The sequence below is a fragment of the Vitis riparia genome, chromosome 16, assembly GCF_004353265.1.
Source record: "Vitis riparia cultivar Riparia Gloire de Montpellier isolate 1030 chromosome 16, EGFV_Vit.rip_1.0, whole genome shotgun sequence".
NCBI classification, from domain to species: Eukaryota; Viridiplantae; Streptophyta; class Magnoliopsida; order Vitales; family Vitaceae; genus Vitis; species Vitis riparia.
The window spans coordinates 17,705,717-17,720,766 of NC_048446.1; the positions used below are offsets into that span (position 1 = coordinate 17,705,717).

At 30.3% G+C, this 15,050-nt stretch overlaps 1 protein-coding gene across 2 annotated transcripts; it reads left to right on the top strand.

Annotated features, from left to right (window-relative positions):
* The first annotated feature begins 764 nt into the window (after positions 1–764).
* LOC117933700 (rust resistance kinase Lr10-like) lies at positions 765–5,190 on the top strand. 2 transcript variants are annotated; one of them, XM_034855191.1, is made up of 3 exons: positions 765–1,522; positions 3,857–3,886; positions 3,979–5,190. In XM_034855191.1, exons 1-3 carry the CDS (start codon positions 826–828, stop codon positions 5,067–5,069), a joined length of 1,818 nt encoding a protein of 605 aa, XP_034711082.1. In that variant the 5' UTR covers positions 765–825; the 3' UTR covers positions 5,070–5,190. The 2 variants fall into 2 exon arrangements, with proteins under 2 accessions (XP_034711082.1, XP_034711083.1); XM_034855192.1 differs by lacking the exon at positions 3,857–3,886.
* The last annotated feature ends 9,860 nt before the right edge of the window (positions 5,191–15,050 follow it).

Consider the following 15,050-nt stretch of genomic DNA (forward strand, 5'->3'; position numbering starts at 1 on the left):
ATCTTTTTCCATGGAAAATTAGTAATGACAACCACCTAAGAATTAGGCAAGCCTTTCTACCCTTGTCTCTATCCTTGTTGGATGCATCAACTACCCCAAAATGTTTTGTTTTGACATTTCTATGTTCACACCTTCCTACTCTTAAGTCTTATGAAAACAATAACAACCATTTTTCATTGAAAAAAAAATCCTGAATTAAAGAATCACTCAAGCTATTTTTTGAATATTTCTTAAAGTCTTGCCGGTGGACATTGCCCCACAAACCCCACTTAATATTTTTAATTGACACCTTCCTAGACATTATTGTAATATTTTTACTAAAAACAAGATAATATTTTTAATTCTTTTGGTATAAAGTTACTTATCTTTTTAACGAGTCTAACATTATAAGTTTCACTAGATTTAGAGTTTGTTTGCTGAAAAAAAAAATGTAACAAGAAAGAAAATTGAGAGGAAAAATAGAAAAAATAAAAAATAAATTTAAAATCAATAAATTATTTCAATAAACTACTTCAAACTCATTTAACTTATTTATTTATTTTATGTAAAATTAAATAAATTTAAAAGATATAATTTTTTAACAAATTTTAATTGTGTTTGATTTTCTTAAAAAAAATATTCTTATTATTTTTCTTCTTTCCTTATTACTTTCCGTAATCATACAATCTTTCCAAGCGGATCACAAACTTTGACTCCTAGTACCTAAGTACTGAATAATTTTATGTCAGAGATGAAAATAAATAAATAAAACGCTCCATTTATTAAGAAGATGCAAAAGAAAGAGTAGAGCTTGTTCCTCACTCCTTTGCAAAAATTCCAAATCTAATGTCCATTGAGGGGCTCATCAGTAGCTTGCAGTACTGCAGAGGAGACTATCAGATGAGCATTTCCTTGAAAATGGTATTCCTCTATCTGTGTTGCTGCTTGACTGTAATAATTAGTAGTTTTGCAGAGACTGGAGTGAGCCAAGATGAGTGCATGGTGTCACAGAGTTGCAGCCTCCAGGGCCCCCCCATCCATTTCCCATTCCGGCTTAAAGGCCACCAGTACCCAGACCACTGTGGCTGCTCTTTGTTTGATCTCTCCTGCAGAGAGAGGAATCAGACAATTCTAGAGCTGCCAGACTCAGTAAACCTCTTGGTGAAGGACATAAATTACACATCTCAGGAAATCCTTGTTCAGGACCCTGATAATTGCTTCCCAAGGCAGCTTCGTAATCTCCATTTAGCTTCCTCTCCCTTCCAGTTCTTGGATGATCACTCAAAGCCCCTCACCTTCTTCAAATGCCCTTCAAGAAACAGTACTACATATTCTAATGGATACTCTGTGTTACCCATCTCTTGCCTTGGAGGGCCTGGCTTCCAAGTTTATGCTGTGTATTCATGCAGAAGCCCCAGTGACACGTACCTACCATCTTGCAGCAAGATGTACAACGTCGCAGCAGCTCCTTATTACGTTATTGAGTCACAGGAAAATGCTACTCAGCTGAAATGGACCAAGTTGCCACACTGCGAAGCAGAAGGTAAGACATGCAGCCCCACTGGAAATTAACTGTTGATATACTATCTCAAATCAAAAGTAGTTTTGTTAAAGATGGTGTTCGTTTTTTTAACCTAGACTATAACTTGCTTTGAGACTTTACATCATTTGTTTTTATCGTTCGTTGATTTATTACTTATTTTTTAAATTTTTTGACTGAATAAAAATAACTAAAATATTTTCCGTCTTCTTCTAAATACTAAAATTAAATCATAATAACTAAAGTAAATGTGATTTTGTTTTACTATTCAAAATTTGATAGAAATAAAATATTAATAAAAATAAACAACTTAATACTTAACACGATTAAATACTATTTAATCTTAGCTTCTATTTAGAATTAAGTTAAAAAAATCAAATATTTCCCAAAAGTGCGATATTGGTAATGTTTTTCTTCAAAATGCTTTTAGTATAGTGTTTTTTCTAATAGTATTTTTAAGATAATAACTTAATAGAAAACACTAAACATGATTTTTTTTTTTAGTTTTTTATTTTTTTTTTTAATTTTACCAAATCCATGAATTTTTTTTCAAAAATACTTTGTAGACTAGAAGTGATTTTTAAAAATATTACCAAACGAACTCTAAGTTTGATTGTTCAAATATAATATGACACAAGATAAAACATTGAATAATACATCATATTCCATATTTGGTTATATAGGATAAGTAATAAGATATATCATTTCACCACTTTTTATATTCCTTAATGGGAGAATTATGTTTTGGGGGTAGATGGGCCCTCAAATTAACAAAAGGTCCATGTAACTCTTCAAATTGAGCCCAAAACCCAATGAAAGTATGGAAATTGAGTTGAAGGATATCATCCTTCAGCATTTCCAAAAATACCCTTTGTTGATTTTGAGAAAAAAATTAATATTTTTGAAAAATACTTTTATTTAATTTAATATTTTTGATTTAATTTAATATTTTAAAAAAATACTTTTATGTAATTTAATATTTTTTAAAATACTTTTATTTAATTTAACATTTTTAAAAATAAATTTATTTAATTTAATATTTTTAAAAATAAATTTATTTAATTTAATATTTTTTTAAATACTTTAATTTAATTTAATATTTTTGAAAAAAAAAATTATTTAATTTAATATTTTTGAAAACTACTTTTATTTAATTTAGTATTTTGAAAAAAAAATTATTGAAAAAAATTATTTAACTTAATTTTATAAAATATTTTATATGTGTTCTTAAAGAGTATATTTGTCCGTTACTATTTCATATCCTTCAACTCAATTTGAAGAGTTATATGGATCTTTTGTTAATTTGGGGGCCCATCTACCCCCAAAAGATAATTCTCCCTTCCTTAATTCCCTATCCATGGTATAATAATCTCAAATTGAGGAATGTCATGTACATGTCTATTAAATTAGTATTTTATGCTTCTTATCAATTTTCTTCATTTTTTTTTTCAATTTTCTATATTATTCATTTATAACACAAGTAATTGTGATTAAAAAATTTTAATTTATAATTAAAGAAAGGACTAATATATATATATATATATATATATATATATATATAATCATAAAATAATACAAATATATGTATTACTTAATATAACAATCATAAATATATTTTTCATTTTATCTTTTATTCTTTTAAATTAAATATAAGTGTAATATAATATATCATATTTGATATAATACCCCAAGATATCATGCTTTTGTATGTGAAGACACTTCAATACAATTGTAAAGAAAGTGAAAACAAATTTGTTAGGAAATTGATGCAGAGTCATGGAATGATGTATGTGTGTTCAACTTTTTATCTTTAATGTAGATGGTCTCTATTAAACTGCATTGTCACATTTTTCTTTTCTAAATATGTACTTAAAATTTGATTGTTTCTCATTAAAAAATGGCTGCAATTTGTGAATTTGAATTCATTTTTCCTTTTAACCAAGAAGAACAACTTCCTCCTATATGAGTAATTGCTACAAAGTGTTGGTTAGGATGTATATTAATATAGGGTTTAGCTTTTATATTTTTCTGCCACAAAATTGATTGAACCAATGTGATCAGTTGATGAAGACTGTCCACCCAAGACAACTATATATGTGACAAAATGGGGATTAATGATCTGGTGACAATTTTGGTACTTCAAGCCTAGGGAAAGTTCTTTATCAAAGACCCTGGCACAACTAAAATTAATTGACCTCAAAAATGAAACTAGAAAGGCATAAGGGTCACAAATTAGAGACAAGGCTGAAAATGAAGATGCAGTATACATATACAATGTTAGTGATTTTTGTTTATTTAATCAACCTGACAAACTAATAATTTTATTTCCTTTTACAGGTGCAACAAAAAAAAAGTTAATTGTTATAGGTAATTTGCAGTAACTTGGTTGCTTTTCCTTCAATCACTAAAAGGAATATCGATCTTGACCATTTTTATTATTATTTTTTTTCCATATGCAGGTGAAATCCTTGGTTCCCTTTTTCTTGTGACACTTGTCTTTGCACTCTACCGAGTTTATAGCTCAAATGAATTGAAAAGACAGCACAAAATAAAGGTTATAAAGTTCTTGGAAGATTACAGAGCCCTCAAGCCCTCAAGATACTCTTACAATGATATTAAGAGGATTACAGATGGGTTCAAGGAAAAATTAGGTGAAGGAGGTTATGGAACTGTCTATAAAGGAAAGCTTTCTAGTGAAATTCTTGTTGCCGTGAAGATCTTGAATTATTCTAATGGAAATGGGGAAGAGTTCATTAATGAAGTGGGAACAATAGGTAGAATCCACCATATCAATGTTGTTCGCTTGATTGGCTTCTGTTCTGATGGGTATCGAAGAGCTCTTATCTATGAGTTTTTATCAAATGAGTCGCTAGAAAAATTCATATTTTCAAACCATTCACTTGGTTGGGAAAAGCTTCAAGATATTGCTATAGGCATAGCCAAAGGAATTGAGTATCTTCATCAAGGATGTGATCAAAGAATCCTCCATTTCGACATCAAGCCTCACAATATTTTGCTAGATCATAATTTTAATCCAAAGATATCTGATTTTGGTCTAGCCAAATTGTGTTCTAAGGAGCAAAGTGCAGTTTCTATGAGTGTAATTAGGGGGACCATGGGTTATATTGCACCGGAAATGGTATCTAGGAATTTTGGCAATGTTTCCTACAAGTCAGATGTTTATAGTTTTGGAATGTTATTGATTGAAATGGTAGGAGGAAGGAAGAATATAGACACTACGGTAAAGAACACTAGCCTAGTATATTTTCCAGAATGGGTTTATAATCGTTTGGATAAAAGGGAAGAGTTGCACATTCCGATTGAGGAAGAAAATGATGGTGAAATAGCAAAGAAACTATTAATTGTGGGACTTTGGTGCATTCAATGGTGCCCAACGAACCGTCCTTCCATGAAATTTATTATTCAGATGTTAGAAGGAGAAGGAAACGATTTAAGTATGCCTCCAAACCCATTTACTTCCATGGGCCCAACAAGAACAAGTCCAAACATGCATCAACAAGAGTTGGCAGTCATATCAGAAATAGAGTAAAAAGATATTTGGTTTTGTTTCTATTTTAGTGTATTATGAGCATGTTGTAATAGTTTATCAATGTAACCTTTGTGTTTAATGGCATTAAACTCTATGATATTTGGCAACAAGTTAAGTCTAAGAAGCTTCCCTAAATATTATTCAAAATATAAGCAGTTTTGAGGATTTTTGTTCTTTAGAACATGGGGTGTGAAGCTAATAAACTACTCCAGAGGGGGTTATTATCATGTAAAAGAAAGTGTGCTTTTGGTAACTAGGAATTGGAATGTAAATAAGATAGGAAAGCAAGTGAATCATATTATGATATAGAATTTAGGAATCAAAATTCTCACAAGAGTAAGATTTAACTTCCATAACAATGAATTTTTTATTTTTATTCTCATTCTAAAATAACAATCCAATTAAATATTGGTACTTATTTTTCAATGGCAAAAAGAAACCATTAAAGGAATTGGTCAAACATTCTACCCTTCAATCCTTGTTAGATACATCAATTTCCAAGTCTAGCTTTTTGGTTGTCGAAGACACGTTTCTCCACCATTTAATTAGACAAATGCTTCTAACTTTTTTTCTCATCCTACATTGATCATGACCATTGATATATACATTTTTGTCGTTAAAATCAATTCTTTTAAAAACAATAACATCCATATTTTAGTGCTTGTTTTTCTAAGACAAAAAGAAACCATTAAAAGAGTTGGTCAAGCATTCTACCCTTCAATCATTGTTAGATACATCAACTTCCAAGATAGCCTTTCAATTGTCAAAGACGCGTTTTTCCATCATTTAAAACAAATGCTTAAACTTTTTTCTCATTTCTTCATTAATGGTCATCGTCGATATATATTTTTATATTATTCCAATTAATTCTTTTGAAACCAATAACATCCAATTTTTGGTGTCTATTTTTCCATGGCAAAAAGAAACCATTAAAGGAATTGGTCAAATATTCTACCCTTCAATCTTTGTTAGATACATCAACTTCCAAGTCTAACTTTTTGGTAATCGAATATGTGTTTCTCCATCATTTAAGACAAATGCTCTTAACTTTTTTCTCATTTCAACATTAACCGTCACCATTGTTATATATTTTTATGTCACAAACCCAATTAATTCTTTTGAAAACAATAACATCCATTTTTTAATGCTTGTTTTTCATGGCAAAAAAAACCATTAAAGGAATTGGTCAAGCATTCTACCCTTGAATCCTTGTTAGATATATCAACTTCCAAGCTAGCTTTTCGATCGTTGAAGACGCGTTTCTCCATCATTTAAGACAAATGTTTTTAAATTTTTTCTCATTTCTACATTGATCATCACCATCGGTATATATTTTTATGTCATTCCAATTAATTCTATTGAAAACAATAGCATCCATTTTACAGTGCTTGTTTTTCCATGACAAAAAGAAACCATTAAAGGAATTGGTCAAACATTCTACCCTTCAATCCTTACTAGATACATCAACTTCAAAGTTCAGCTTTTTGGTTGTCAAAGACATGTTTCTCCATTATTTTATTAGACAAATGCTCTTAACTTTCGTCTCATTTCCACATTGACTGTCACCATTGATATATATTTTTATGTTATTAAAATCAATTCTTTTGAAAACAATAACAGTCATATTTCAGTGCTTGTTTTTCCACGGCAAAAAGAAACCATTAAAGGAGTTGGCCAAGCATTTTACTATTGAATCCTTGTTAGATACATCAACTTCCAAGCTAGCTTTTTAGTCGTTTAATACGCATTTTTCCATCATTTAAAACAAATGCTCTAATTTTTTTTTCTCATTTCTTCATTGATAGTCACCATTAGTATATATTTTTATGTTATTCCAATTAATTCTTTTGAAACCAATAACATCCAATTTTTGGTGCCTATTTTTTCATGGCAAAAAGAAACTATTAAAGGAATTAGTCAAGCATTTTACCCTTCAATTCTTGTTAGATACATCAACTTCCAAGTCTAGCTTTTTGGTCGCTGAAGACGCATTTCCATCATTTGAGACAAATGCTCTTAACTTTTTTCTCAATTCTACATTGACTGTCACCATCGATATATATTTTTATGTCACCAACCCAATTAATTATTTTGAAAACAATAACATCCATTTTTTAATGTTTGTTTTTCCATGGCAAAAAAAAAAAAAAAAAAATACCATTAAAGGAATTGGTCAAGCATTCTACCCTTCAATCCTTGTTAGATACATCAACTTCCAAGTCTAGCTTTTTGGTTGTCAAAGACTCGTTTCTCCATCATTTAATTACACAAATGCTCTTAACTTTTTTCTCATTTCTACATTGACCATCACCATCGGTATATATTTTTATGTCATTTCAATTAATTCTTTTGAAAACAATAACACCCATTTTTCAATGCTTGTTTTCCATGGCAAAAAGAAACCATTAAAGGAATTAGTCATGTATTCTACTCTTCAATCCTTATTAGATACCATCAACTTCCAAGTCTAGCTTTTTGGTAGTCAAAAACACGTTTCTCCATCATTTAATTAGACAGTGAGTTGTGATGGTCAATTAATTAGACATTAAGCAGTTTTGAGGATTTTTGTTCTTTAGAAAGTGAGCTGTGAAGCTAATAAACTACTCCTGAGGGGGTTATTATCATATAAAAGAAAGTGTGTTTTTGGTAACTAGGAATAGGAATGTAAATAAGATAGGAAAGCAAGTGAATCATATTATGATATAGAATTTAGGAATCAATATTCTCACAAGAGTAAGATTTAACTTCCATAACAATGAATTTTTTATTTTTATTCTCATTCTAAAATAACAATCCAATTAAATATACTTTTTGGTACTTATTTTTCCATGGCAAAAAGAAACCATTAAAGGAATTGGTTAAACATTCTACCCTTCAATCCTTGTTAGATACATCAACTTCCAAGTCCAGCTTTTTGGTCGTCGAAGATGCATTTCTCCATCATTTTATTAGACAAATGGTCTTAACTTTTTTCTCATTTCTACATTGACCGTCATTATTGATATATATTTTTATGTCATTAAAATCAATTCTTTTGAAAACAATAACATCCATATTTCAGTGCTTGTTTTTCCACAGCAAAAACAAACCATTAAAGAAGTTGGTCAAGCATTCTACCCTTCAATTCTTGTTAGATACATCAACTTCCAAGCTAGTTTTTTGATCGTCGAAATAAGTTTTTCCATCATTTAAAACAAATGCTCTAAAATTTTTTCTCATTTCTTCATTGATGGTCACCATTGGTATGTATTTTTATGTTATTCCAATTAATTCTTTTGAAATCAATAATATCCGATTTTCAATGCCTATTTTTCCATGACAAAGAAACCAAACAAGGAATTGGTCAAGCATTCTACCCTTCAATCTTTGTTAGATACATCAACAACCCCACAATATTTTTCAATGTTGACACTTTCCCAGACGATTCTTAATTCCCAATAATTCTTTTGAAAATAGTTGCACCCATTTTCTCACAAAAGGCAAAAAGATATTGGTCATAGATTCCTAGTGTTTAGTTTTTCTAATTGGCATTTTTGGACATTATCTAGCCCATAATTTTTTTGGAAAATTTTTTTATGCCTATTATGGCAAATAAGAAATTACCAAAGGAATTAGTCTAGCTTTTCAATCATATCCTTGTTACAGACATCAACTACCTTATAATATTTAATGTTTCTACTTGACGCTTTTCCAAATGGTTCACCCCAATAATTATTTTGCAAAAACTTACTTTTCATTGTTTAGTCCTTTTGATTGGTACATCATAGATATTATTCCTCTTTTATAAATTTTGTGGAAAACTTCTTTGTGCATGTTTTTCCTTGGAAGATTAATAACAAGGACCACCTAAGGAATTAGGTAAGCACTTACATCAACTACCCCACAATGTTTTAATGTAATGGCAACCATTTTTTCATTGAAGACAACAAACTAATATCATTTAAAGAATCATTCAAACCCTTTTTTATAATATTTCTTAAAGGCTTGTCGGTGGAAATTGATAAGGTGTAAAATATATAATAATTGTTTTCAACTATTTTTTATGATTTGTTTGAGGAATATTTTAAAAAATAATTATCTAAATATAAAAAAAAATGAGCAAAAAATAAAGTAATACAAATAAAAGTTATTTTTAAAAATATTTGAAAATGTAGAAAATAGGTTAGAGAATATTTTATGTTCTAAACAAATTTTTATTTAAGAAAAACATTATTAAATAAATATTTTGAAAACATTCTCCAACAAGCCTTGAATACCTGTTTTTCATGGAAAGTAAGTCAAGTTTAAATGACAACCATTATTTCTATCATTTCTGGATCCATCAACTGCCTTACAATGTTCCATGCTTCTATGTCGACACCTTGGCACTCCCATCAAAACAGCCACCCACTATTTCATGGAAAAGAAGAATGACCCATTTCACCATGTTTTCTTATCCTTGTATTTTAAAATTAATTTTTTTTTAACATTTAAAAAAACCGGCTTGAATGGGTTGTTTTTAAAAATATTTTTTATTTTGATTTTACAAAAAAAAAAATTGTAAGTTAAATTTATATAATATATTAAATTTAATTCAAGTCTTATTAAAAATAAAAATATTTTTTATTTATAAATAAAGTAAAAAATAAATTGTTTTTAATAAAATATGAATACTAATATTATATAAAAAAATCATAGATTATTTTTTATAAAAATAAAACTATTTTACTATGTATTATAAAACTATGGATATCAACATCTTCATAAAAAATATAATTAAATCTTTTTGTATAATAATAATAATAATAATAATAATAATAATTAATAATATTTTATTCAAAAACAAATAAAGTTTAATATTTTTAATACGCATATTTCATGTTAAGCGGACTTGGGCTTATGTGGTTCGGCATAAATGTTATTGTGGGCCTTGAGTCAGCCCTTAGTGGGCTACCAGAATTAACTTTGTTGTCGGATACTAGTACAAGGCTGGCTTCTGGGATCAAACTCCATATCGGGCTTGACCTAATTCAAATAGCACATGATCCCAGCGTGGCCCAAGCCATTCATGCTCATGTCCTCCCATTCCCATAAGCTGCCTATGAACCTTCCACTGGACTTGGCCCAGCGGCTCACTAACGAGCCTATTGTTGGGCCTAAATAGCTTGGACCGCTCCACTAATTAAATGTTATGGCCTCAATGGAGTTAATTTTAAACTTAAATTGAAACAAGCCGATTGGAAGACAACCTTGTTTGCACCAAGGCCCAAAACCAATGGGCTTTTCATTCTTTTCAAATAGCAAATAATTATTATAACAAATTATCTCTTTATTTTCTCTTCTTTGGGTTAAAATATCCATCATCATCATCATCGTCGTCGTCATTGTCATCAGTATTGGTCATATATGACATTTTAAATAATCACTAAATAAATTTTCTTAGCACTAAAGGGAGGTTTATCTAGCCTTTTGAGGACATGATTCCTTTGCCATTGGAAAACTGTTGTGGGCTGGAAAGAAGCTTTTAACTATGATTATATATATAATCATATATGCTAATTAATTTTTTGATTTTTTGTGTAATGACTTATTCTCTCTCATGCAAACATTATATGCTCTAGGTTTAATGAAATCTTACAACTTTAAAACACGTTTACATGATTAAGAAAAGTTCATAGGATATCATATTTTGATTGATTGTAAAGTTGCTAAAATTGAATGTCAAGCATTGTGAGATAGTTTATATAGCCAACCATCTTCAATTTTCAATATTAATTAATATTGTCTTCGATGTTGGGACCCAAATGGGACATTTCTAAAGGTAAAACCACTTGCTTTGTAAGAAAAGGCTGACAAACACTACAAGAAAAAATGTCATTGTTGACATATATTATCTTGACTTAAGGTGATATGTGTCAATGTTGCTTATTTTAGTGAGCAACTATGACATATACAACTTGTTTAAACCAATAATGACATATATAAAATTTGTTGAATTCTTTCATGACTTATATAATACAATCTTGACAGATAATTTATAAGTCAATGTATTCAAGGTACTTAAATAAAAACAATAATGATAATAATTTGTTTGATATGTGTATATCTAATTTACTTACTAAGTATTATAAATTGAAGTGACAACAATCAATTTTGATTAAGGAAGTTAATATTTAATAAATTTTTTTAGTAATGTTAATATCAATTTTCATTATGAGTTTAATATATAAAAATTATTATTGGAAGATGAAATAAAGAATACTATTTTTAATTTATTGAAAAAGGACATGCGTGGTATTTTGGAATTTGTTATAAAGTCCTATAAAAAGAGAAAGGAAGAGACGGAAAGACATATTTCATACTTCAACAAGCCTTTACCATTTTCTTTACTGAAAACCCTAAATTTTCACTCTCCATTGAAAACCCTAACTTTTGGAAGACAAGAAAGAAGGGAGAAAGAAGGGGGAGAGCCACCGTTCTTAGAGAGAAAGAAGAGAAGAGAAAAATGCAGGTTTTTTTTCATCTTGCCCAGATTACATCAAAGGTCTGATCCCACTTCGTCCGTGGTCCAATCGAGCTAAAATTTGGAGGAAAGTTTCATGACTCATTCATCTTCAATCTGAACGGTGAGGATCGGATTTGGAGTTTTGGAAAGTCATTAGAAAGAAAGAGGAGAAGAGAGAAAAACGCAGGTGTTTCTCATCATACCCAAATTTCATCAAATGTCCGATCCCGCTTCGTCTGTGGTCGGATCGAGTTGAAATTTTGAGGAGAGGTTCGTGGCTCATGTATCTTCAATATGAACGGTGGAGATTGGATTTGAAGTTTCGGACAGTCATTAGAGAGAAAGAGGAGAAGAGAGAAAAACGCAGGTTTTTTTACATCATGCCCATATTTCATCAAAGGTACGATGCCACTTTGTCCATGGTCTGATCGAGCTGAAATTTGGAGGAGAGGTTCACAACTCATTAATCTTCAATTTGAACGGTGAAGATCGGATTTAGAGTTTTGGAAAGTCATCTTTCGGCCAAAAATAGAACCTTTGTTTTGGTGGGCTTTTCTCTCCGAACTGTTTTGATCATTAGCTTTGATCGAGGTCAATTCGTGGTCCAATTGAGTTGCAATTTTAGGAGCACGTTTAGGACGCATTGATCTTCATTCTAACAGTGGAAATTGGATTTGGAGTTTGGAAAAATGGTATTTCAGTCCGAGAACCTTGACAAAAGTGAAAGAAACATTGACATATGTCATAGTAACAAAGATTTGATCATTGGTAGAAATAGAAACAACCTTGACATATGTAAATGTCAAGGTAGATTTAAACTTTTCTTGACACTGGCATAGATGACATATATAAATAGTAACATACCTTGACAGATATACCTTACCTTGATGGTGAAAAACTGTCAACGAAAGGCTTTTTTCTTGTAGTGAAAAGATTAAGTTTAATTTTCTAAAATTGTAGTCACAAATTAAAGGTCAAGTCTTATATATCACAAATTAAATTATTTGTTTGGATACGCTTGTTTTTTAGTGCAAAGTAAAACATTATACGTTTTTATCTATTTATTGGGTAATATGGTCTAGCTTAAGAATCAATTTCAATCATATACAACTAATTATTCTTACTTTTTTAGTCCAATAAAAAATGGTAAAGAAAAAAGAAAGAAAATAAAAGAAAAAGGAAAATTGGTCTGACACTTTTAGCTAATGTCTTTTTACCTTTAAAGTTTTGGCTATGTGTTCCATACAACCATATTGCTTATCAATCGTATGCCCACTAAGATACTTCAACTTTAGTCCCTATTCCAAGTTCTCTTTGGAAAAACCCTGAATTATCATCACTTCAAAATTTTTGGATGTTTGTTCGATCCTTATATTCACCCCTACAATAAACACAAACTCTCATATCGTTCAATCCTAGTATATTCCTTATCTATAGCCCAATTCACAAAGGATATGTGTGCTTTGACCACATTTCAAATCGAATGTATATAACTTGACATGTTACCTTTGATGAAACAATATTTCCATTCCAACACTTCACTGTTCCTTCCACCTCTTTGTTGTCTTCTTCCTCCATTCAGTCTACTTATACCCCAACAGTTTTACCCACATCTCATTTCCTCACTCCATAGTCGATCGTTTCTACTAACTGAGATCCTGCTTCTACTTGTGTCTATCATCCTAGTTCATTAGCTTTACCACACACTACAGCCTACTCATCTAATGGTCTTTCACCTTCATATTCACCAACATCTTCAATATCAACCATTATTCCAATTCTCTTTGTTGATTCCGCAACTAACATTGCTAGTTCTTACCCTTAACCCATAAATCACCATCCAATGGTCACACGTGCAAATGACGACATTTTCAAGAAGAAGGTGCCCATGGTTCACAAAGTTGTTGAACCTCATACCTTTATACAAGTATCAAAAGATTTGAATTGGCTACTTGCCATGGAAAAAGAATTCACTGCCCTCATAAAGAACAATACATGGCACCTTGTCCCTACTCCTAATAATAATATCATCGACTATAAATGGGTTTACAAACTTAAATACAAACCTGATGGGGCTATTGATCGATACAAAGCTCATTTGGTCGCAAAAGGATTCAACCAAACTCTAGGTCTCTATTATTTTGAAACATTCAACCCGATTGTAAAAGCTTCAACAATTCGCATAGTGCTTGCCATTGCTCTTTCTTTTCAATGGTCGATTCGTCAACTCGTTGTTTAGAATGCATTTCTCAAAAGTGATCCTAAAGAATAAGTGTTTATAAGCCAACCTCTTAGGTTTGGTAATAAACAATTTCCTTCTCATGTCTGCAAACTAAACAAACATTATATGGCCTTAAATAGACCCCACATGCATGGTTTACTAAACTTAGCAACACCCTTCTCGATTAGGGTTTCCAATCATCTAGGGCTAACAGTTCCATATCTATTCATCACTTCTTTTATTTTGTATTTATTATAAAAGGAGACTACAAAGCAAAATACCTACAAATTTGATTGAAATACGAGTCACAATAATCTTCAAAACTAAACTTTGTAACATCTTTAGAAAAATTTAGCTACCAATGATTGATTCTAAATTACAAATACCTTCTTAGTTAAACAATTTGTTGTTCTATTTGCTTCCCTATAAATATGATGATAATGGTAAATATTTAGGTCTTAAGATAATATTCAAATATCCTCCATTAATAATATAATAGAATTAGGAATATTACTCTTTTTATTATAATAATCTGTAACTATTTTTTAGTTATCTTCAATCTCTAGGTTTAAAAACTCATTGTTTTTGGCAACTAATATGTCATCTCTTAAAGTCATACATTCTACAATAATTATTGAAGTATTACTTATACACCTACTTGCAACTATTTTTATAGTTCCATTAGAGTCTCTAATAACCCATCCTGAAGTACTTTTATTCTCCATCCTTGAACCATCAAAATTTAATTTGAATCTTCCATTAATCATAGGAATTCAATAAATTCATTTTTCAACCATTCGTGGGACATTTCGTCATTCGATTTGAAGATAGGAGTCAATCATATAATCCTAAATATTTTGAAAGTTTAAGGTAGCATTCTCAATGACGAGAAAAGGGTTGGGTTGGATCTTCCTAATGATGTTTTGATTATCCATATTTATGTTGATAATATATTAGTAATCGACAACAATTCCTCTCAAGTTTTCTCATTTATCTCCTATCTCAATTCCTATTTTGCACTTTGTGATCTTGGACATCTGAATTACTTTCTTGGTATGGAGGTTCTTCATGTTGACACTACATCACATCTCAATTGACACAAATACATCCAACACGTCATGACTCGCACCAAAATGCTAGACTCCAAGCCTACCTACACACCTAAAGGCTAAACCTTATCTCAACATGATGACGAAATACTCATGGATAAAACCTTGTGTTGCAGCACTATTGGTGTTCTCTAATACATAACCATCACACGACCCAATATCTCCTT

Coding starts and splice junctions, on each gene's coding strand:
- LOC117933700 (XM_034855191.1), top strand. CDS start 826: ATGTCCATTGAGGGGCTCATCAGTAGCTTGCAGTACTGCAGAGGAGAC. Junction 1,523..3,856: donor GCCACACTGCGAAGCAGAAG/GTAAGACATGCA, acceptor TTCCTTTTACAG/GTGCAACAAAAAAAAAGTTA. Junction 3,887..3,978: donor AAAAAAGTTAATTGTTATAG/GTAATTTGCAGT, acceptor TTCCATATGCAG/GTGAAATCCTTGGTTCCCTT.